The sequence below is a fragment of the Oncorhynchus tshawytscha genome, unplaced genomic scaffold, assembly GCF_018296145.1.
Source record: "Oncorhynchus tshawytscha isolate Ot180627B unplaced genomic scaffold, Otsh_v2.0 Un_contig_6291_pilon_pilon, whole genome shotgun sequence".
Classification (NCBI taxonomy): Eukaryota; Metazoa; Chordata; class Actinopteri; order Salmoniformes; family Salmonidae; genus Oncorhynchus; species Oncorhynchus tshawytscha.
Window position 1 is genome coordinate 1 of NW_024608327.1, and position 20588 is coordinate 20588.

Sequence of the window (20588 nt, forward strand, 5' to 3'; positions counted from 1 at the left end):
AGGGAGAGAGACACAGAGAGAGAGACAGGGAGAGAGCATACCTCTTTACTGTCTCCTGGTAATTCTGGAAGACAAAGCAATGTCTTATCACATTTATGCCAATGCACAGTATGCCATCACACACACACATGCACACACGCACGCACACCTGCAGAAAGGCGATGTCATCCCTGTCTTCCATCTCTTCCTCGATCTCTCGGATGGTTTTAGCCAGCAGCTCCATCGTTTTTCCCACTCTCTCTCTCTTCTCCTTCATCACTCTATTCCTCTCCTCCTCTTCCTCCCTCACCCTGGCTAGCCTGGCCTCCTCCTCCTCTCTCAGGAACTGGTGCAGCTTCTCAAACTCCTCCTTTATCTGTCTCTCTGTCTGCTGGGCATGGCTCTGGGGGAGGGAGGGAGGAACGGAGTGGGGAGGCAGGGAGGGAGGAACGGAGTGGGGAGGGAGGGAGGGTGCACAGATGTGATAACTTTGTGACAGCTGATTTGTAACAACCAATGTAAAAGGGGCTTTATAAATACATTGATTGTTTAATTGTGATTGATTCATTGACAGACAGACAATGCAAGTCGTACCTGGTTGTGTTGGGAGGCGTGTTCAAAGATCCGTGTAACCTTCTCAAACCTCCTGCTCTTCCCGAGCAGCTTCCCCAGTGAAGAGTTCAGCTCCCCCTGGTGGGCAGTAGGAAGAATGACAACCAGCGTATCACAATACAATAGATGTATACTTTATCTTTAATATACTTTTTTTCCATTCTTTATTTTTGTTTCCATAGAAGCCCATAGGGACTGGTGTTGAACATTTGCTAGCAATACTTCAGTGCAAATGCATCGGACGATTGTTGTTCAATGTGTCAATGTGTTTGTCCCTATCCAAGTAAACAAAACAAATGTTTAAATACAAAAGTGATTGACTATGATAAACACTTTATCTACCTCCCCAATGCAAAATAGTTTAAAAAAACATCAACATATATTTTGTGGAAAAGAGATGTTTGTATGTTTCTCAAACAACGCAGCATACTCAGGGGAAAACGATTCCCTCTCATTGAAGCCACGGAGAGTCAAGGCCAACAGCGGTACTGCAGGCGTTGTTAGCAGAAAACAGGATCCCTATATAGGAATGGGGAAATGGCAACCCACCCCCCATTTTGGTTTTTAAATTGAATACAATCATAGTACCAATAATTGCTTCTAATACACCAGATGTATGTCCGACTATTTTAAAATCATACTGGCAACCTGCAGTACCCCGGTCGGCCTTCAACTTCAGTTACTCAGAGGGGGCAGCACTGAGCTAGCCTGCAAAGTCAATTCCTGGAGTAGCTCAAACTGAGCGTGTCATGCGCTATTGACTCGTCCTATAGGAATGAATGGAGTCACGTGATCGATGGTTTTGTCCATTCTTTATACAGCCATTGGCCCATGCTGGATTGTTCACGAAATGACAGAGCAGCGCAGATGACTGTTCCATTCGACCATTGGGGCGCCTCCGTCACTGATTTCGCCCGGTCACTTGACTGGCCATAGCCGATATTGGTAGTACAGTACAGCGCTTCTCAAACATTTCTGTATCAGTGACTGGCGAGACACGGTCCTTGTCTTTTTTAACCAGCTCATGTAAACTAATACAAAAAACACCACTGGAGATCAGTGGAGGCTGTCATGGGACTCATCTGAAGGTAACTGATTTAAATAATGTATGGGTGTTTTGTGGCCAACAACTAAAGGGGTTAAATATTTGTCTCCAACTTTTTTTGTCTTCTGAGCTTCTGAGCTTCTATATCCTAGATACAGTGCATTCGGTAAGTATTCAGACCCCTTGACTCTTTCCACATTTTGTTACCTTACAGCCTTATTCCAAAATTTAATTTTTTTTTTCCCCTCATCAATCTATGTACAATACCCCATAAAGACAAAGCAGAAACAGGTTTTTAGAAATGTTTACTAATTTATAAAATAAAATAAAAACTGAAATATCACATTTACATAAGTATTCAGACCCTTTACTCAGTACTTGTTGAAGCACCTTTGGCAGCAATTACAACCTTGAGTCTTCTTGGGTATGACGTTACAAGCTTGGCACACCTGTATTTGGAAAGTTGCTCCCATTGTTCTCTGCAGATCCTCTCAAGTTCTGTCAGGTTGGATGTGGAGCGTCGCTGCACAGCTATTTTCAGGTCTCTCCAGAGATGTTCGATCTGGTTCAAGTCTGGGCTCTTCCGGGCCATTCAAGGACATTCAGACTTGTCCCGAAGCCACTCCTGCATTGCCTTGGCTGTGTGCCTAGTGTCGTTGTCCTGCTGGAAGGTGAACCTTCGCCCCAGTCTGAGGTCCTGAGCGCTCTGGAGCAGGTTTTCATCAAGAACCTCTCTGTACTTTCCACTGTCACCTTTTCCTAAAAAGCCTGACGAGTCCCAGTCCCTGGAAACACATCCTGACGAGTCCTAGTCCCTGCCGCTGGTAACATCCTGACGAGTCCCAGTCCCTGGAAACACATCCTGACAAGCCCCAGTCCCTGGAAACACATCCTGACTAGTCCCCCAGTCCCTGGAAACACATCCTGACGAGTCCCAGTCCCTGGAAACACATCCTGACGAGTCCCAGTCCCTGGAAACACATCCTGACGAGTCTCCCAGTCCCTGCCGCTGGAAAAATATCCTGACGAGTCCCAGTCCCTGCCGCTGGAAACACATCCCCACAGCATGATGCTGCCACCTCCATGCTTCACCGTAGGGGTTGTGTCAGGTTTCCTCCAGACGTGACGCTTGAAATTCAGGCCAAAAAGTTCAATCTTGGTTTCATCAGACCAGCGAATATTGTGTCTCATGGTCTGAGTCTTTAGATGCCTCAATTTCCAGTCTCAATACTAAGGTATCTCTTTTTTATACAGTTGCAAACATTTCTAAAAACCTGTTTTCGCTTTTTCATTATGGGGCATTGTGTGATGATTGCTGAGAATTTGTATTTATTTAATCCATTTTAGAAGAAGGCTGCAACGTAACAAAATGTGTAAAAAGTCAAGGGGTCTGAATACGTTCTGAATGACAGACACGTCAAAACCGTATGACTTTTTATTTTACTGTCTGTTTTTTCCATTTATGAATGTGTTATTCAATGTGTTTCTATATAGTAGTAAAGGACATACTCAATATTCTATCAAAATAAAACTGTAAATATATATTTTTATATAACTAAAGGGGTCTTAAAACTCTAAATCAAATAGATAAATGATCCATGGTATGACCACCTTAACACCATTCCATTTGTTAGTTTAGTAGAACCCCAGGGCCCCGGGCCATGTAAAACGAACTCCACCCATCCAGGGCCCCGGGCCATGCAAAACGAACTCCACCCATCCAGGGCCCCGGGCCATGCAAAACGAACTCCCCACCGCCAAGCTCTGCTTTCCGGCTATGGAGTGGCTGCCCAGAGGCGGAACTGGAGAATTTAAACAAATGTGCCGTCCTTCAAATGGTGTGGTACTTCACTTGCATGATCATTGAGAAGCAAAATAACAGTTGTAGCCTAGGTTACGCAGATTGTTTTTACCCAATGCAAAACTCAAGTGGGGAGTTACATGCAGCCAGAGCCGCAACTTCCACTAGGGACGGGGGAGGGGGACGGAGGGCATGTCCCCTCACATTCAGAAATGGCATTTTTGTCCCCCCCAGTTTTATCATTGGAATGTGATACAAAAGACGTTGACAGTGTGCTTTGGGACCATGCGGACACCTCCAAGCGGTTGGGAAGGCTGTTTGGAGAGTTTATATGGCAAAAGAGCAAACCAAAGAAAGTTGTCTGTCAATTACACTTCTAAAATGATCTCGGCAGCATTTTTCATACAAGCAAGACACAGACAGGCAGTCTAAATAGTCATTTAATGTTCTGTTTTCAGCATCATTACAAGCCGTCAAAATAGTAGTGTTCTTTTTCAGCATCATTACAAGCAGTCAAAATAGTAGTGTTCTTTTTCAGCATCTCTGGCTAAAATATGGCAGCATAACTATAAAGATTACATCATCACAAATGTAAACGTGTGGTTAAAACACAGATTATTTTGCCCCAATACAATACTGCAATATCCTTACAGACAGAAGGTTGTATCCTTCTGCTACTGAATTATCCTTACAGAGAGAGGAGGTTGTATCCTTCTGCTACTGTAATATCCTTAGTTACAACAGTCAGAGAAGGTTGTAGCCTTCTGCTACTGCAATATCCTTAGTTACAACAGTCAGAGAAGGTTGTAGCCTTCTGCTACTGTAATATCCTTAGTTACAACAGTCAGAGAAGGTTGTAGCCTTCTGCTACTGTAATATCCTTAGTTACAACAGCCAGAGAAGGTTGTAGCCTTCTGCTACTGCAATATCCTTAGTTACAACAGTCAGAGAAGGTTGTAGCCTTCTGCTACTGTAATATCCTTAGTTACAACAGCCAGAGAAGGTTGTAGCCTTCTGCTACTGCAATATCCTTAGTTACAACAGTCAGAGAAGGTTGTAGCCTTCTGCTACTGTAATATCCTTAGTTACAACAGTCAGAGAAGGTTGTAGCCTTCTGCTACTGTAATATCCTTAGTTACAACAGACAGAGAAGGTTGTAGCCTTCTGCTACTGCAATATCCTTAGTTACAACAGCCAGAGAAGGTTGTAGCCTTCTGCTACTGCAATATCCTTAGTTACAACAGTCAGAGAAGTTTGTAGCCTTCTGCTACTGTAATATCCTTAGTTACAACAGCCAGAGAAGGTTGTAGCCTTCTGCTACTGCAATATCCTTAGTTACAACAGCCAGAGAAGGTTGTAGCCTTCTGCTACTGTAATATCCTTAGTTACAACAGTCAGAGAAGGTTGTAGCCTTCTGCTACTGTAATCTATATTGGCTGTCTAACTGATGACAGTCTATATTGGCTGTCTTACTGATGACAGTCTATACTGGCTGTCTTACTGATGACAGTCTATATTGGCTGTCTTACTGATGACAGTCGGAGCCCGTCTCTATGCTGATGCCGCGTTTGACTTTGAATGGGAAAATTGGCCAGCCCAACTTGGTAGGGGGGTCGGCCGTTGCCCAGTGAACGTTCTACTGCACTGACCAGCCAAAGGCTCATTAGTGTAACTGAGAAATTGCACAAAAATATATATGAACAGGTCCATAGGCTGCAGGCCATGTCACCTTTTTCATTTTTGTATTTAATATATATTTTTTTTAAATACATGTGTGTCAATTTTAACCAACCAACTAAAAAATTGGCCAGCCCATCTGGCATTTGCCAGAATTACCAGGTGGCGAATTCGCCCCTGGTTTCTATCCTTTATGTGTTATTGCATGCTCTTTCAGGTTCCCTAACTGACTAAAAGTCTCTCCGCACTGGGAGCCTTTTCCTCCTGTGTGTGTATTGTCTCGTGCTTTTTTAGGTTCCCTAACCGGGTAAATGTCTTTTCACACTGAGAGCAGTGGTAGCTCTTTTTTTCTGCGTGTGTTCTCTCGTGATATTTAAAGCCCCCTAACTGGGTAAACGTCTTTCCACACAGGGAGCATTGGTACGGCTTTTCTCCCGTGTGTGTCCTCTCGTGTGTTTTCAGGTTCCATAACCAGGTAAAACCCTTTCCACACTGGGAGCAGTGGAAAGACTTCTCTCCTGTGTGGGTCCTCTCGTGCTCTTTCAGATGCGATGACTGGTTAAATTTCTTTTCGCAATGGGAGCATTGGAAAGGCTTTTCTCCTGTGTGGGTCCTCTCGTGCTCTTTCAGCTTGGATAACCATTTAAAACTCTTTCCGCACTGGGAGCAGTGGTTTGTCTTCTCTCCCTGTGTGAGAATTCTGTCCTTTTTCAGGTTCCCTACCTGGGTAAATGTCGTTCCATTCTGAGAGCAGTGGTAGGTATTTTTTTCTCTGTGTGTCCGCTCATGATATTGAAAGCCCCCTAACTGGGTAAAAGTCTTGCCACAAATGGCACATTGGTAAGGCTTTTCTCCAGTGTGTGTTCTCTCGTGCTCTTTCAGCTTTGATAACCAGGTAAAAGTCTTTCCACAGTGGGAGCAGTGGTGTGGTCTCACTGGTTTGGGTGTCTCTGGGTCTGGTTCCCCTGAGGGACTCTTCCCGCTGTCAGAGGGAAAGTCTGGCCTCTCTCCTGCCAAAGACAAACAGAGTATTTGGTTAAACAGAAATGAAACCTCCACATGATTAAACTGTCTTCCTATGAGGTTTAATCTAGACTCGATCCCAAACGGTACATTTGGATCCTGGATGCTGATTGGTTGATAGCTGTTAGTTAAATCACAATAATCCACAGGTAATGCCTGTTAATGGGATATTTCAGGAATTTTCACAATATCTACTTCCCCAGAGTCAGATGAACTCATGGATACCATGTGTATGTCTATGCGTGCAGTTTGACGGCAGTGGCTAACTAGCCATAGCGCAATTGCTAACTAGCGTTAGCATAATCACTGGAAGTCTATAGTATCTGCTAGCATGCTAGCAGAAACTACCTGTAACTTCCTTCATACTTGACACAGAGCAATAACATGTTATTCACCAGTTCATCTGCCTCTAGGGAAGTAGATAAAGGGCCTCGTTGCATCTCTTTAATAGTTCCATTTGAATCCTCCCTACGTATCCACTGTCCCACAGCCCAGCCTGGCAATTCAGAAACTAACCTCCATTTTTACCCCATGCTTCTTGCCTAACATTTGGTTTGTAACAGAGGGGAATTGTATAAACCGTGCCATCTGTGAGACCCAATCAAATCACCGATGTGCAGAACGGAATCACGGATTCCAGACATTAAAATAGAATTCAGCAAATGTATAGAAAATGTATTGATCACGGTAGGAAATCAACTAAATGTATTGATCACGGTAGGAAATCAACTAAATGTATTGATCATGGTAGGAAATCAACTAAATGTATTGATCATGGTAGGAAATCAACTAAATGTATTGATCATCGTAGGAAATCAACTAAATGTATTGATCACGGTAGGAAATCAACTAAATGTATTGATCATCGTAGGAAATCAACTAAATGTATTGATCACGGTAGGAAATCAACTAAATGTATTGATCACGGTAGGAAATCAACTAAATGTATTGATCACGGTAGGAAATCAACTAAATGTATTGATCATGGTAGGAAATCAACTAAATGTATTGATCACGGTAGGAAATCAACTAAATGTATTGATCACGGTAGGAAATCAACTAAATGTATTGATCACGGTAGGAAATCAACTAAATGTATTGATCATGGTAGGAAATCAACTAAATGTATTGATCATCGTAGGAAATCAACTAAATGTATTGATCACGGTAGGAAATCAACTAAATGTATTGATCATCGTAGGAAATCAACTAAATGTATTGATCACGGTAGGAAATCAACTAAATGTATTGATCACGGTCAATGTCCCACTACTATTTACCTTCATTATAGGAAATCAACTAAATGTATTGATCACGGTAGGAAATCAACTAAATGTATTGATCATGGTAGGAAATCAACTAAATGTATTGATCACGGTAGGAAATCAACTAAATGTATTGATCACGGTAGGAAATCAACTAAATGTATTGATCACGGTAGGAAATCAACTAAATGTATTGATCATGGTAGGAAATCAACTAAATGTATTGATCATCGTAGGAAATCAACTAAATGTATTGATCACGGTAGGAAATCAACTAAATGTATTGATCATCGTAGGAAATCAACTAAATGTATTGATCACGGTAGGAAATCAACTAAATGTATTGATCACGGTAGGAAATCAACTAAATGTATTGATCACGGTAGGAAATCAACTAAATGTATTGATCATGGTAGGAAATCAACTAAATGTATTGATCACGGTAGGAAATCAACTAAATGTATTGAACTAATTAAAAATGTATTGATTTGCTCAAGATGATCAGAGATGAACATAACTGGTCCGTACTTCGATCAAAATGCATAAGTGAATGATATTTACCTTCATTATACTGCTCAATGTCCCACTACTATTTACCTTCATTATACTGCTCAATGTCCCACTACTATTTACCTTCATTATACTGCTCAATGTCCCACTACTATTTACCTTCATTATACTGCTCAATGTCCCACTACTATTTACCTTCATTATACTGCTCAATGTCCCACTACTATTTACCTTCATTATACTGCTCAATGTCCCACTACTATTTTATTTTACCTTTATTTAACTAGGCAAGTCAGTTAAGAACCAATTCTTATTTTCAATGACGGCCTAGGAACAGTGGGTTAACTGGCCTAGGAACAGTGGGTTAACTGGCCTAGGAACAGTGGGTTAACTGTCTGTTCAGGGGCAGAAGGACAGATTTGTACCTTGTCAGCTCGGGGGTTTGTCCAACACTCTAACCACTAGGCTACGCTGCCGTACAGTAGACTAACACGGTCTACAGTAGACTAACACGGTCTACGGTAGACTAACACGGTCTACGGTAGACTAACACGGTCTACGGTAGACTAACACGGTCTACGGTAGACTAACACGGTCTACAGTAGACTAACACGGTCTACAGTAGACTAACACGGTCTACTGCACAATTCCCCAGCCCAGGTTGGAAACATCCATTTTAAATTAGTTGACTATATTCTATTATATTTATTCTTTCAAAATCCTGTTTCTCTCTCATTTAATTGTATACTGTTGTTGCTCTGTCCAGAGATAAACCTGTAATGAAGCATCTCATTGCCGGCGTAGGCCGTCATTGTAAATAAGAATTTGTTCTTAACTGACTTGCCTAGTTAAATAAAGGTTAAAAAAAAATAAAAAATAATGTAGTGGGACACAGTATAATGAAATAAAGGTTAAATAAATAATAAATAACACTGTTTACCCCACATTCATCATGTGTATATAACAAATAAACAAAGGTGAACTTGATGCAACTGTGTCAGCTTTAGTTGACTAGCTAGCAAGGGAAAAGAATATCAGATGGCCAGCATGGAAACCATTCCTGTTTAGAATAGACAACCAGTGTGGTTGGCTAGCAACTATGCTTACAGAAACCATTCCTGTTTAGAATGGACAACCAGTGTGGTTGGCTAGCAACTATGCTTACAGAAACCATTCCTGTTTAGAATAGACAACCAGTGTGGTTGGCTAGCAACTATGCTTACAGAAACCATTCCTGTTTAGAATGGACAACCAGTGTGGTTGGCTAGCAACTATGCTTACAGAAACCATTCCTGTTTAGAATGGACAACCAGTGTGGTTGGCTAGCAACTATGCTTACAGAAGCTTTCGTCTCTCAACCTCAGAAATAGAACTAAAGACAGGCGTATGCCTGCGCTATATCTGTTAGAGACAGTGGTATCAGAAAGACCATGTATTGGTATTTTAGTTTGTGTTATTGAATAGAAATGTTCTCATGCCTTATTGCTTAAATTCAATAACCTGTTGTTTAATTTTTAACATTTAATCCATATCGAAATGATCTTTCCCTTTCCTGATTCGGTCCTCTACATAATTTGATCTTTCCCTTTCCTGATTCGGTCCTCTTCATAATATATGATTTTGCTCTCATGGGCCAACTGCAGAGTTTGTGTTAAATTGTGTACACCGCGGATAAAGATGAACACTAATGACTGTCTAGAATAAATCATTCAAATACTAAGAGAAATTTGGAAAATTATATTATTTTATACTATTACAATTGCTCAGAGAAAGAGATTTTGTTTAACAAGTAATAACACATTCTCAAAAAGGAAGGGGTTAAAATTATGGACATCTCGGTTTTCAATTCCTGAAATGGACAACTCTGTTTTCAATACCACTGGTGTGCTTGGCCAAAGAGCTCTATTTTCATGTCATCTGACCAAAGCACTGATTCCAATCCAAGTGCCAATGCTGGTTAGAAACTCCAGGCGTTTACATGTATTGGACGACATGGAAATAGAGCCGTTTGGCCCAGTGGTGGGTTTGGTGCTGAAATTAGAATGCAGGAGCAGAAAATAACCCCAAAGCTACTGTAACATCTGGTGGTGGATATTAGAATGCAGGAGCAGAAAATAACCCCAAAGCTACTGTAACATCTGGTGGTGGATATTAGAATGCAGGAGCAGAAAATAACCCCAAAGCTACTGTAACATCTGGTGGTGGATATTAGAATGCAGGAGCAGAAAATAAGCTACTGTAACATCTGGTGGTGGATATTAGAATGCAGGAGCAGAAAATAACCCCAAAGCTACTGTAACATCTGGTGGTGGATATTAGAATGCAGGAGCAGAAAATAACCCCAAAGCTACTGTAACATCTGGTGGTGGATATTAGAATGCAGGAGCAGAAAATAACCCCGAAGCTACTGTAACATGTGGTGGTGGATATTAGAATGCAGGAGCAGAAAATAACCCCAAAGCTACTGTAACATCTGGTGGTGGATATTAGAATGCAGGAGCAGAAAATAACCCCAAAGCTACTGTAACATGTGGTGGTGGATATTAGAATGCAGGAGCATAAAATAACCCCGAAGCTACTGTAACATGTGGTGGTGGATATTAGAATGCAGGAGCAGAAAATAACCCCGAAGCTACTGTAACATCTGGTGGTGGATATTAGAATGCAGGAGCAGAAAATAACCCCAAAGCTACTGTAACATCTGGTGGTGGATATTAGAATGCAGGAGCAGAAAATAACCCCAAAGCTACTGTAACATCTGGTGGTGGATATTAGAATGCAGGAGCAGAAAATAACCCCAAAGCTACTGTAACATCTGGTGGTGGATATTAGAATGCAGGAGCAGAAAATAACCCCAAAGCTACTGTAACATCTGGTGGTGGATATTAGAATGCAGGAGCAGAAAATAACCCCAAAGCTTCTGTAACATCTGGTGGTGGATATTAGAATGCAGGAGCAGAAAATAACCCCAAAGCTACTGTAACATCTGGTGGTGGATATTTGATGTTATGGGGCTATTTTGTTTAGGTCAACGGCGTCATATCCTGGTACTTCACATATTACCAGGACATTTTAGCCAAAAACCTTGTTGCCTTTGCCACTGACACTTGGCTGCAAGTGGATCTTCCAGCAAAGACAATAACCCCATGCACACATCAAAATGTGTAAATAAATGTATAATTGGCCTCAAAAACCTAAAATGTTTCAATCCACCTCTATGACTTGAAACCTACTGAAAAGCTGTAGTTTGAATTGAAAAGTCCATAAGTGACAAAACGATTTCAAAGATCTGGAAGGATTCTCTATGGAGGAATAGTCCAAGATGTGAGGTATTGAAAGGTAATGAAAACAGAGGTGTCCATAATTTTGACCTGTAACTTTTTGAAAATAAAATGAAAATATAAATGTTATTCGCCACATGCACCAAATACAACAGGTGTATTAGACATTACATTGAAATGCTTACTTACAAGACCTTAACAGCAACGCAGTTTTAAGAAAATACCAACAACAAAAAAGTAAGAGATAAGAACAACAAATAATTAAAGAGCAGTAGTAAATAACTATAGCGGGGCTATATACAGGGGGGTACCGGCTATATACAGGCTATATACAGGGGTACCGGCTATATACAGGGGGTACCGGCTATATACAGGGGGTACCGGTACAGAGTCAATGTGGAGGCTATATACAGGGGTACCGGTACAGAGTCAATGTGGAGGCTATATACAGGGGTACCGGTACAGAGTCAATGTGGAGGCTATATACAGGGGTACCGGTACAGAGTCAATGTGGAGGCTATATACAGGGGGTACCGGTACAGAGTCAATGTGGAGGCTATATACAGGGGTACCGGTACAGAGTCAATGTGCAGGGGCACGGGTGTTGAGGTAGTTGAGGTAATATGTACATGTAGGTAGAGTTATTAAAGTGACTATGCATAGATAATAACAGAGAGTAGCAGCCGTGTAGAAGAGGGGTGGGGGGCTGGGCAATGCAAATAGTCTGGGTAGCCATTTGATTAGCTGTTCTGGAGTCTTATGGCTTGGGGGTAGAAGCTGTTTAGAAGCCTCTTGGACCTAGACTTGGCACTCCGGTAAATACTACCTTTGAGAAATATAATTTATCCCTTTTGTGACAGCTTTATGGGCAGCACCATTGAGGCTATCTCCATTTTGAAGTAGTCCATTTTCTTCTTTACGATTGGCTGATCCCTCCTGATGACCCGGTTGGACGTGACTCCAACTGGGTCACCGGGAGGGCTCAGCCAATGAAGTTGGACATCCCACACAGTTGACTACATTAAAATGATGGAAGCCTTGGAAGCCCTCATCCCACCTTCCAATGATGCTGCCCATGCTAGTACAGTCTTTTGGCCACTAGAGCCCTCTATCATTCTCTATGGTAAAAACAGTGTTCAGCAGTGGAGGCTGTTGGGAGGAGCTATAGGAGGCCGGGCTCATTGTAATGGCTGGAATGGAACCGGAGTTGAACGTGGTTTCTATATGTTTAATACCATTCCATTGATTCCATTCCAGCCAATACAATGAGCCTGTCCTCCTATAGCTCATCCCACCAGCCTCCTCTGGTGTACAGTAAGTGTATATTTAGCATTTGGTTAATTATCTTGATGTGATATGAAAGTAGAGGGATTTATGTTTCTAGAACTGTACCGCAATTGAGAACTGATTCACGTTTAGACTGAGTTTTTGGCTGTTTTGGCTGCAAGAGCCAATTCTCCTGTAAACAGAACATTACAGACTCCTTTAGGTCATTATTATCACCCCACTAGTTACTTACCGGTGTTCATCAGATCTCCAGTTTTTCCCTCCTCATTTTCCAATGTGACAGTAACCTCCCCTGCTCCTTCACTCCAAAAACGACATCCGTCTCTTCCTCCTCTTCCGCTCTGAGCGCTCCTGTATCTCCTTTCATTGTGACGTCCTCCTCTTCCTCTCTGAGCGCTCCTGTATCTCCTTTCACTGTGACGTTCTCCTCTTCCTCTCTGAGCGCTCCTGTATCTCCTTTCATTGTGACGTCCTCCTCTTCCTCTCTGAGCGCTCCTGTATCTCCTTTCACTGTGACGTCCTCCTCTTCCTCCTCTTCTTTCACGACAATATTAAGCCACAGACCCTCTTTCTCCGTCCAGCAGACCTCCTGTCCTTTGGCAGTGGGGAGTTGTTTAGTGAGCTCATGGTCGGGGATGTTAGCTAGCTAGTTAGTTAGTTAGCATAAACAACTAGCCTAGTGCTAACTTAACCAGCTAGCGAGATGACTAACAACGTAAATATGAAATTAAATGCGGTAACTAGTAGATACGTCAGACGTGTGCTTTAAACACAGCAACTTCCCATTCACCGAAACCGTCTAAAGAGCTGCAATGTTCCGGCTATAATGGCTAGCAAGCTAAGAAGGTGGCTGACGAGCTTCTTCTTCTTCTTCGGGGGGTTTATCTGCGGCTGGCAGTCAAGGGGTAATGATGCATTACCGCCACCTACTGTACTGGAGTGTGGGCCAGAGACCGGGAGAAATTAAATCCTGTCGGCCTTTAAAAAAATAAAATGAAGATTGGAGACTTCATATAATTATCTTCTACTTAGTATTCTCTTTAAACAGTGGTTTAGTGACAGCTTTTTTTGTTGTTGCCAGTGCACAAAAAATAATAATAAATGGTGTCATCATTTCTTAGACACATTGACTTTCTAGGGAGTTTTTCCTAGCTACCGTGCTTCTACACCTGCATTGCCTGCTGTTTGGGGTTTATGGCTGGGTTTCTGTACAGCACGTTGACATATCAGCTGATGTAAGAAGGGCTATATAAATACATTTGATTTGATTTGATTGACTTGAAGAAATGTTTGTATTTTTACACCCTCAAACACCAAATTAGGCCTAGCTACTTTCAGAACATGGCGTCATCCCTGTCAATCGTGAATGATATTCTCCATGATCTGTGATGTTAAAAAAGAAGAAGAAAAGTCCCCCGAACCGATGCTTCTATGTGACATCACAGGGTGGGATTAAAAGAAAGAAAAAACAGTGATTTTGAAAACCTGAAATGGGTTTCTAGTCAGCGGGAAGGGTATGTTCACGCTCCCCAGGTCACCAGGAACATCATTGTATTTGAATATCACTGTTTGGAAATTGTTTCCACTTTTGATGATGTCATCAATAGAGATGTTTTACTTCAGTTTTTTTTCTTTCTGCAAAATGTAGAAATGTGCTGTTTTCACATGTAGACACTGGTAGTGGTCTGGAAGGAGATTTGGTTTGATTTGATTTTTTGAGGTAATGAAAATGGCCCATTTTTTTTCCTTGAGGCCTTTTATGTGAATCCCACATTATTACCCAGATAATAACATTGCTAAAAAAGAAATAAGTGACACCAGCCCACTGTGCTAAAAGTGGACAAGCCCATCTGTTATTTGCCTGTAATGCCAGATGGCCAGTCCACCCCTGCTTGTGTGTGTGTGTGTGTGTGTGTGTGTGTGTGTGTGTGTGTTGTGTGTGTGTGTGTGTCCCATGCGTGCGTGCCCGTGCGTGTGTGTGCATGCGTGCGTGTGCGTGTGTGTGTGTGTGGCCTCAAAGACTAGGTCATGTTACTCTACGCCTCAGTTAAGTGTCAAAGCACATGGAGACTGGAACCCGAAATAACACTTCATGAGCCAAACACAAATGTAGGATCTTAATGTCATAACTCTTCTGTTGCTGAGAATTTTCCTGCACCACATTAAATACACGTGAGCTTCGTGATTTACATCAATTCACTGGAACCCTGCATTGACTCACGGTTAAATGAACAGTATCACACTTCATGTAGCCTCATATTAGCCAGCTAATAGCCTAACCACCGATCAAGCAACATTACGGACTGAATGTTCAAATCCTGTTGCTGCAGGATTATTTTGCTGTGACAAAACTGGTCAAATTACGATGCTACATCTGTATGTATGTGGCATGGCAACAACAACAGAGTGGATTGCAAAACAACCAGTGCAAACCACACACACTATCTTATGTAACTGCACAGATACACCACAGCAAATAAAAGTATCTGCTAAATGGCAGATACTCGATGAACAGATATTTAAATGCGAAGTAGGGGTGTAGGTAGCTTGTAGACATGTCTGTCTGTCTGTCTGTCTGTCTGTCTGTCTGTCACACTGGCCCATGTCTGTATGTCCCCACTGCCTTTGTATCGGCCCCCTGTCTGACCTTTTGTATGTAGGCCTTATGTATGTATGTATTTTTGTAAGTATGACACAATCATGTGGGTATGTAATGTGGTATTTGCTTTGTCTGTCTTGTGCCTGCAAAATGTCTGTCAGTCCCCCCAGTCTAATCCTTTGTCCGTCCACCTTTTGCCTTACAGCTGTAAGTTCCTTGGGGTATGTCTCTACTGGCCATCAGTTTTCCATCGAGAGACTGAAATTTTTTCCCATTCCTCCTTGCAAAACAGCCAGGTCAGTGTGGTTGGCCTGAGACATTTGTGAACAGCAGTTTTCAGTTCTTTCCACAGCACAGCTCTGGATTCACCTGGACTTTGACTTGGCCATTCTAACACCTGGATATGTTTATTTTTGAACCTTTCCATTGTAGATTTTTGCTTTATGTTTTGGATCATTGTCTTGTTGGAAGACAAATCTCCGTCCCAGTCTCAGGTCTTTTGCAGACTCCATGGCCTTTTTTCCAGAATGGCCTGTATTTGGCTCCATCCATCTTCCCATCAATTTTAAATCTTCCCTGTCCCTGCTGAAGAAACTGGCAGGTTACCATGATGCTGCCACCACCATGTTTGATGGCATGGAATATTGTGTTGCAAAGGAGTGATGCTGTGTTCATTAATGCGTTTTGAAAAGTTCAATTTTGTTTCATCAGACCAATAAAAGTGCACCTTCTTCCACATGTTTGAGAGACTGAAGTCTCCCAGGTAGCTTACAGGGAAAGAGAACATGAAACTGACACTTTTTATGATATCTTCTAAGAAATGGCTTTCTTCTTTTGTCTTCATGTGTGTCGCCTGCATGTGTTTGTGTATGTACATGATTGTTGTCCTATGAACAGAGTCTGTATGTCAACTGTAGATGTCTGCAGTTCATCCAGAGTGATCATGGGCCTCTGGCTGCATCTCTGTCAGTCTTCTCTGTATGAGCTGAAAGTTTCAGGGACGGCCAGGTCTTGTAGATTTGCAGTGGTCTGATGCTCCTGTGATTTCAATAATGAACTGCACAGTGCTCCTTGGGATGTTTAAAGCTTGGGAAATCTTTTTGTATCAAAATCCGGCTTTAAATTCTTCACAACAGTATCTCGGACCTGCCTGGTGTGTTCCTTGTTCTTCATGACTGCCGCAACGGAACTGAGACTATCACAGTGCAGGTGCATTTATACGGAGACTTGATTACACACAGGTGGAATTTATCATCATTAGTCATGTCAGCATTGTGAGATCCTCATGAACTGAAGTTTGCTGCACTGAAAGTAGGGGTGAATAATTTTCATGAACTTTCAGCTGATTTGTTAGAAAAAAGTGTGAAATATGAATAAATGGTTCCACTTCATGATTGTGTCCCAATTGTTGTTGATTCTTCACAAAGAAATACAGTTTTATATCTTTATGTTTGAAGCCTGAAATGTGGCAAAAGGTCGCAAAGTTCAAGGGGGGCGAATACTTTCGCAAGGCACTGTATGTATGTATGTATGTGTGCTTGTCTGTCTGTGTGCCTGCCTGTCTGTGTCCTGCCTGTCTGTCCATCTGTCCGTCCGTCTCTTACCTTACAGTCAGGTACAGCCTCCGTTATGGGGTAGACTCTGTGCCCCGCGTGGGTCTCAGTCAGTCCACACTGACTGCACACTGGCTCCAGGTCATCCACACAGAACAAGGTAAACGTCTCTCCATGCTCCCGGCACAGCTCTGGATCTCCAGGGGGAAGGACGAGGCCCTCTGCCCCAGGGAGAAGGGCCTTGAGCGGGGTGGAACCCCCTGAGAGGGACCCTAATGCTCGAGCTTCTAGTCTGAGAGCCTCCATTGATTATTTTTCTGAGCAAGAGTGCAAGAAGCTAGAAAGAGAGGAACGAAAAGGGGAGGAGAGAAAGAGAGATGGAGGCAGGGAAAGACAGGGAGATATATATATATATTATATATATATATATATATATATATATATATATATAGAAAATATATATATTTAGAAAGGGAGAGAGAGAGAGAGAGAGAGTGAAAGAGGGAGACAGCTGTGAGAGAGAGCGGGAGGGAGAGGGAGGGAGAGACTGAAGGAGGGAGGGAGAAAGGGCATGAGAAGAGGGAAAGAGAGTGAGAGGGGGGAGGGAAGGGAAAGCGTAGAGAGAGCGAGAGACAGAGAGAGACAGGGGGGGATATTGGCATTTTGTGTTCATGTGTGTGCGTATGCATGTGTTTGTGTGTGCATGGGTGCGTGTGTGTGTGTGAGTGTGTTTGTATGTGTGTTTGAGTGTGTGTGGCTATATCAGTACCTGTGTGATAACTTCATGAACTAAATGCTAGATGAATGTGTGATAATTCCATGAACTGAATGCTAGATCTTTGTGTGATAACTCAATGAACTGAATGCTAGATGTATGTGTGCCATAGAGGTTAACTTTAGTATCTGAACTCTTTCAAGTTCTTTGAGCTTTCACTTTAGCCTACATGTGCCAGATGGGTGGGGTTGACCTTTTTGGGACTATTCTATTGGTCCTTAGCTCCCGGTAATCACAGATAAAGTAGTATTGAATCCAGCGTTGGTCAAGTTACAACTCTCTCTCTCTCTCTCTCTCTATATATATATATATATATATATATATATATATATATATATATATATATATATATATATATATATATATATATACATTTCTCCTACTCTCTCTCACCATATATTTCTCCTACTCTCTCTCACACACCAAGCCTAGGGCCCCAATCCTTACCACATCTGTGGTTGGTATCTACGGTTCAAATCCTACTTTAAGCAGGGAACATGGAAGCTGAACCTCACATGCACACATAACTGGAGACTCAGACTGACACTAATGCTTGATTTAATGCTTCATTAAATGCTTCTTCAGGTTACGAGCGAACATACCTGGGTTCAAATAGTATCTGCTTTCTTTCAAATACTTCATCTGGGCTTGATTGAGCTCGCCTGGCAGCAATGGAACTCATAGACAAGTCTCAAAAGTCCAGAACCCCGCCCACCTGGCACTCCTGGCAGGCTAAAGCAAAATAAAAGGAAATACTATTTGAACCCAGGTATGGTCGCTTGTAACCTGAACATTCCCTTAAATCAAGCACGAGTGTCAGTCTGAGTCTCCAGCTATGTTTGCGTGTGAGGAACGGCTTCCATGTGCACTGCTTAAATTAGGATTCAACCCACAGCTACCAACCAAGGACGTGACTTCATTGCAACAAAGAGACTGTGTCTCAAATGGCAACCTATTCCCTACGTAGTGCACTACAGCGTATATGGATGTATCTACCGTAAGTCTCAAATGGCATCCTATTCCCTACGTAGTGCACTACAGCGTATATGGATGTGTCTACAGTAAGTCTCAAATGGCACCCTATTCCCTACGTAGTGCACTACAGCGTATATGGATGTATCTACAGTAAGTCTCAAATGGCAACCTATTCCCTACGTAGTGCACTACAGCGTATATGAATGTATCTACAGTAAGTCTACGTTTAGAGTCATTCCCTACGTTCAGGATCATCATGATGATGTATCTAAATTGACACTTAGCTTTAGAGTCATGATATCCAAATATCAGCATCATATACACCATGTGGCAAGTGACACTTAGCTTCCAGGTACGATATCCAAATATCACATAATATACACCATCAGGAGCAAGTGACACTTAGCTTCCAGGTACGATATCCAAATATCACATAATATACACCATCAGGAGCAAGTGACACTTAGCTTCCAGGTACGATATCCAAATATCACATAATATACACCATCAGGAGCAAGTGACACTTAGCTTCCAGGTACGATATCCAAATATCACATAATATACACCATCAGGAGCAAGTGACACTTAGCTTCCAGGTACGATATCCAAATATCACATAATATACACCATCAGGAGCAGCAAAGGATGTATTTTATTTCCATGCCGCCATCACGTAGCATTTTCCACTGTAACAGACACCTTAGCAGGTGATTATCTAGTACAAAGAAGAACGGATACATCTTCTCTGTAAATCGGTGGTATTACGTGTAGAGGATTTTGTTGTTGGCAGCGTTAACAAAGGAAACCTCTCCTCTGTCCCAGTCCAGCATCACAATCTTCCTCTTCAGATTCCTCCTTGTTAAAAATAATATTACCATTCAGACAACGTATAGCTCAAAATTAGGTTTGTATGTAGGTTGTCTTTTATTTTTACAGGCTCTCTGGAATCTTCGGTGGCAAGGGCATCAACTCCTCCACAAACTCACAGTCCAACACTTCCCAGCAGTGGTGTCCTGATTCAAACATTCCAGAGCCAAGGACCGCCCCATATTTATAAATCCTCTCTGGGTTGTTGGGAAGATTCTGACCCCTTCTGGTCAGATCCTCAGACAGGATGAGATCTGGGTGTAAAGTGTTTGGATCCAGAACCACAGGATCTCCAGAGAGACAGAGAGGTTAGTCAATATGCAGTGTCATGATGTTGGACTGGGGGGAGGTTTATGACAGTCATAAATACCTCTTCCCCCCTTTTTCCTCTCTCTACCCTACTGAGGTTGCATTTGCAAAACCCTTGGTTAACATGGAGATTCTGGAAACATCAGTAGGTGGGGGGGAAATTAACTATATTCTGGTAATCCGAACAATTGAACATATGCGGTGGTACTTAATGAATATGATGTCAGTTCGGTTGTCATCTGAGATATTCTCATCATTGATCAGATGACATAAACTCTACAGTGGAAAGTCTACACATCAGAGTTATCGGATTCACATGGAATTGTTGTTCAATTTAAATGTTTGAATATAAAATTATTTGTGATGGGATGAAATTTTATGGGATTTTAGCTTCTAAAATGTGAGATGTAGGTTTTCATAAGATAGTGCTGCTCAATCAGTGGCCCGCACCTGTGAAGGGACATGGGATATAAAACTTTTCAAACACGCCCTCCTCTCCCTTCCTATATAAGCCCTTGACGTCAATATAACCTCCTGTTCCAAAGATGTGAGGACGACGGTCCTATGTCAGAATGGTTCAGATAATAACTACAGGACGAAGCCAACATCAGCGTGAGCTTTGGTTGCAAATGGTATGAACTTTGAACTCTTATTCACTACAGAAGTGATACCTCCTAGCCGTTGAGTTAGCAACAGCAGATGCAACGAGGGTTAGGAAGGAACAGACAGAGTATCCCGTCTATCACCCAACGACGTTACTACAACGTATCCAATTGACAACCAGAGACATTCTTCAAAGGACTCGGTTTGGCAACACGGCCTTCCATCTACCACCAACCTACCGAAGCGCAGCTCAGAGTAAATATTTATTGCATTTTCCTTTTCCAAATGGGCGGTAATTTAGAATGCATCAGATACTGTATTTACGATAGCCCAGCTTCTTCCCCTTGTTCCTCAGTCTTCCCGCTCCTTCACTCAAACCCATCCCCTTTTCTTTTGTGTAACAAGCTGTCATATCTGTTCCACCCGC

The 20588-nt window shown here is 42.2% G+C and overlaps 2 protein-coding genes across 2 annotated transcripts; both read right to left on the reverse strand.

The window, feature by feature from the left end:
• Positions 1 to 41: 41 nt before the first annotated feature.
• Positions 42 to 17025, reverse strand: LOC112230193 (E3 ubiquitin-protein ligase TRIM35-like; the record flags this gene model as incomplete). Its single annotated transcript, XM_042313040.1, has 4 exons — positions 16684 to 17025; positions 574 to 669; positions 149 to 382; positions 42 to 64 (listed from the first exon to the last, which is right to left on the reverse strand). Coding segments are annotated over exons 1-4 (608 nt in total), but the record flags the coding sequence as incomplete, so codon positions are not given.
• Positions 3860 to 13022, reverse strand: LOC121843450 (zinc finger protein 239-like). The gene is made up of 2 exons (XM_042313043.1): positions 12713 to 13022; positions 3860 to 6124 (listed from the first exon to the last, which is right to left on the reverse strand). The coding sequence occupies exons 1-2, from the start codon at positions 12720 to 12722 to the stop codon at positions 5337 to 5339; spliced, it is 798 nt and encodes a 265-aa protein (XP_042168977.1). The 5' UTR covers positions 12723 to 13022; the 3' UTR covers positions 3860 to 5336.
• Positions 17026 to 20588: the final 3563 nt, after the last annotated feature.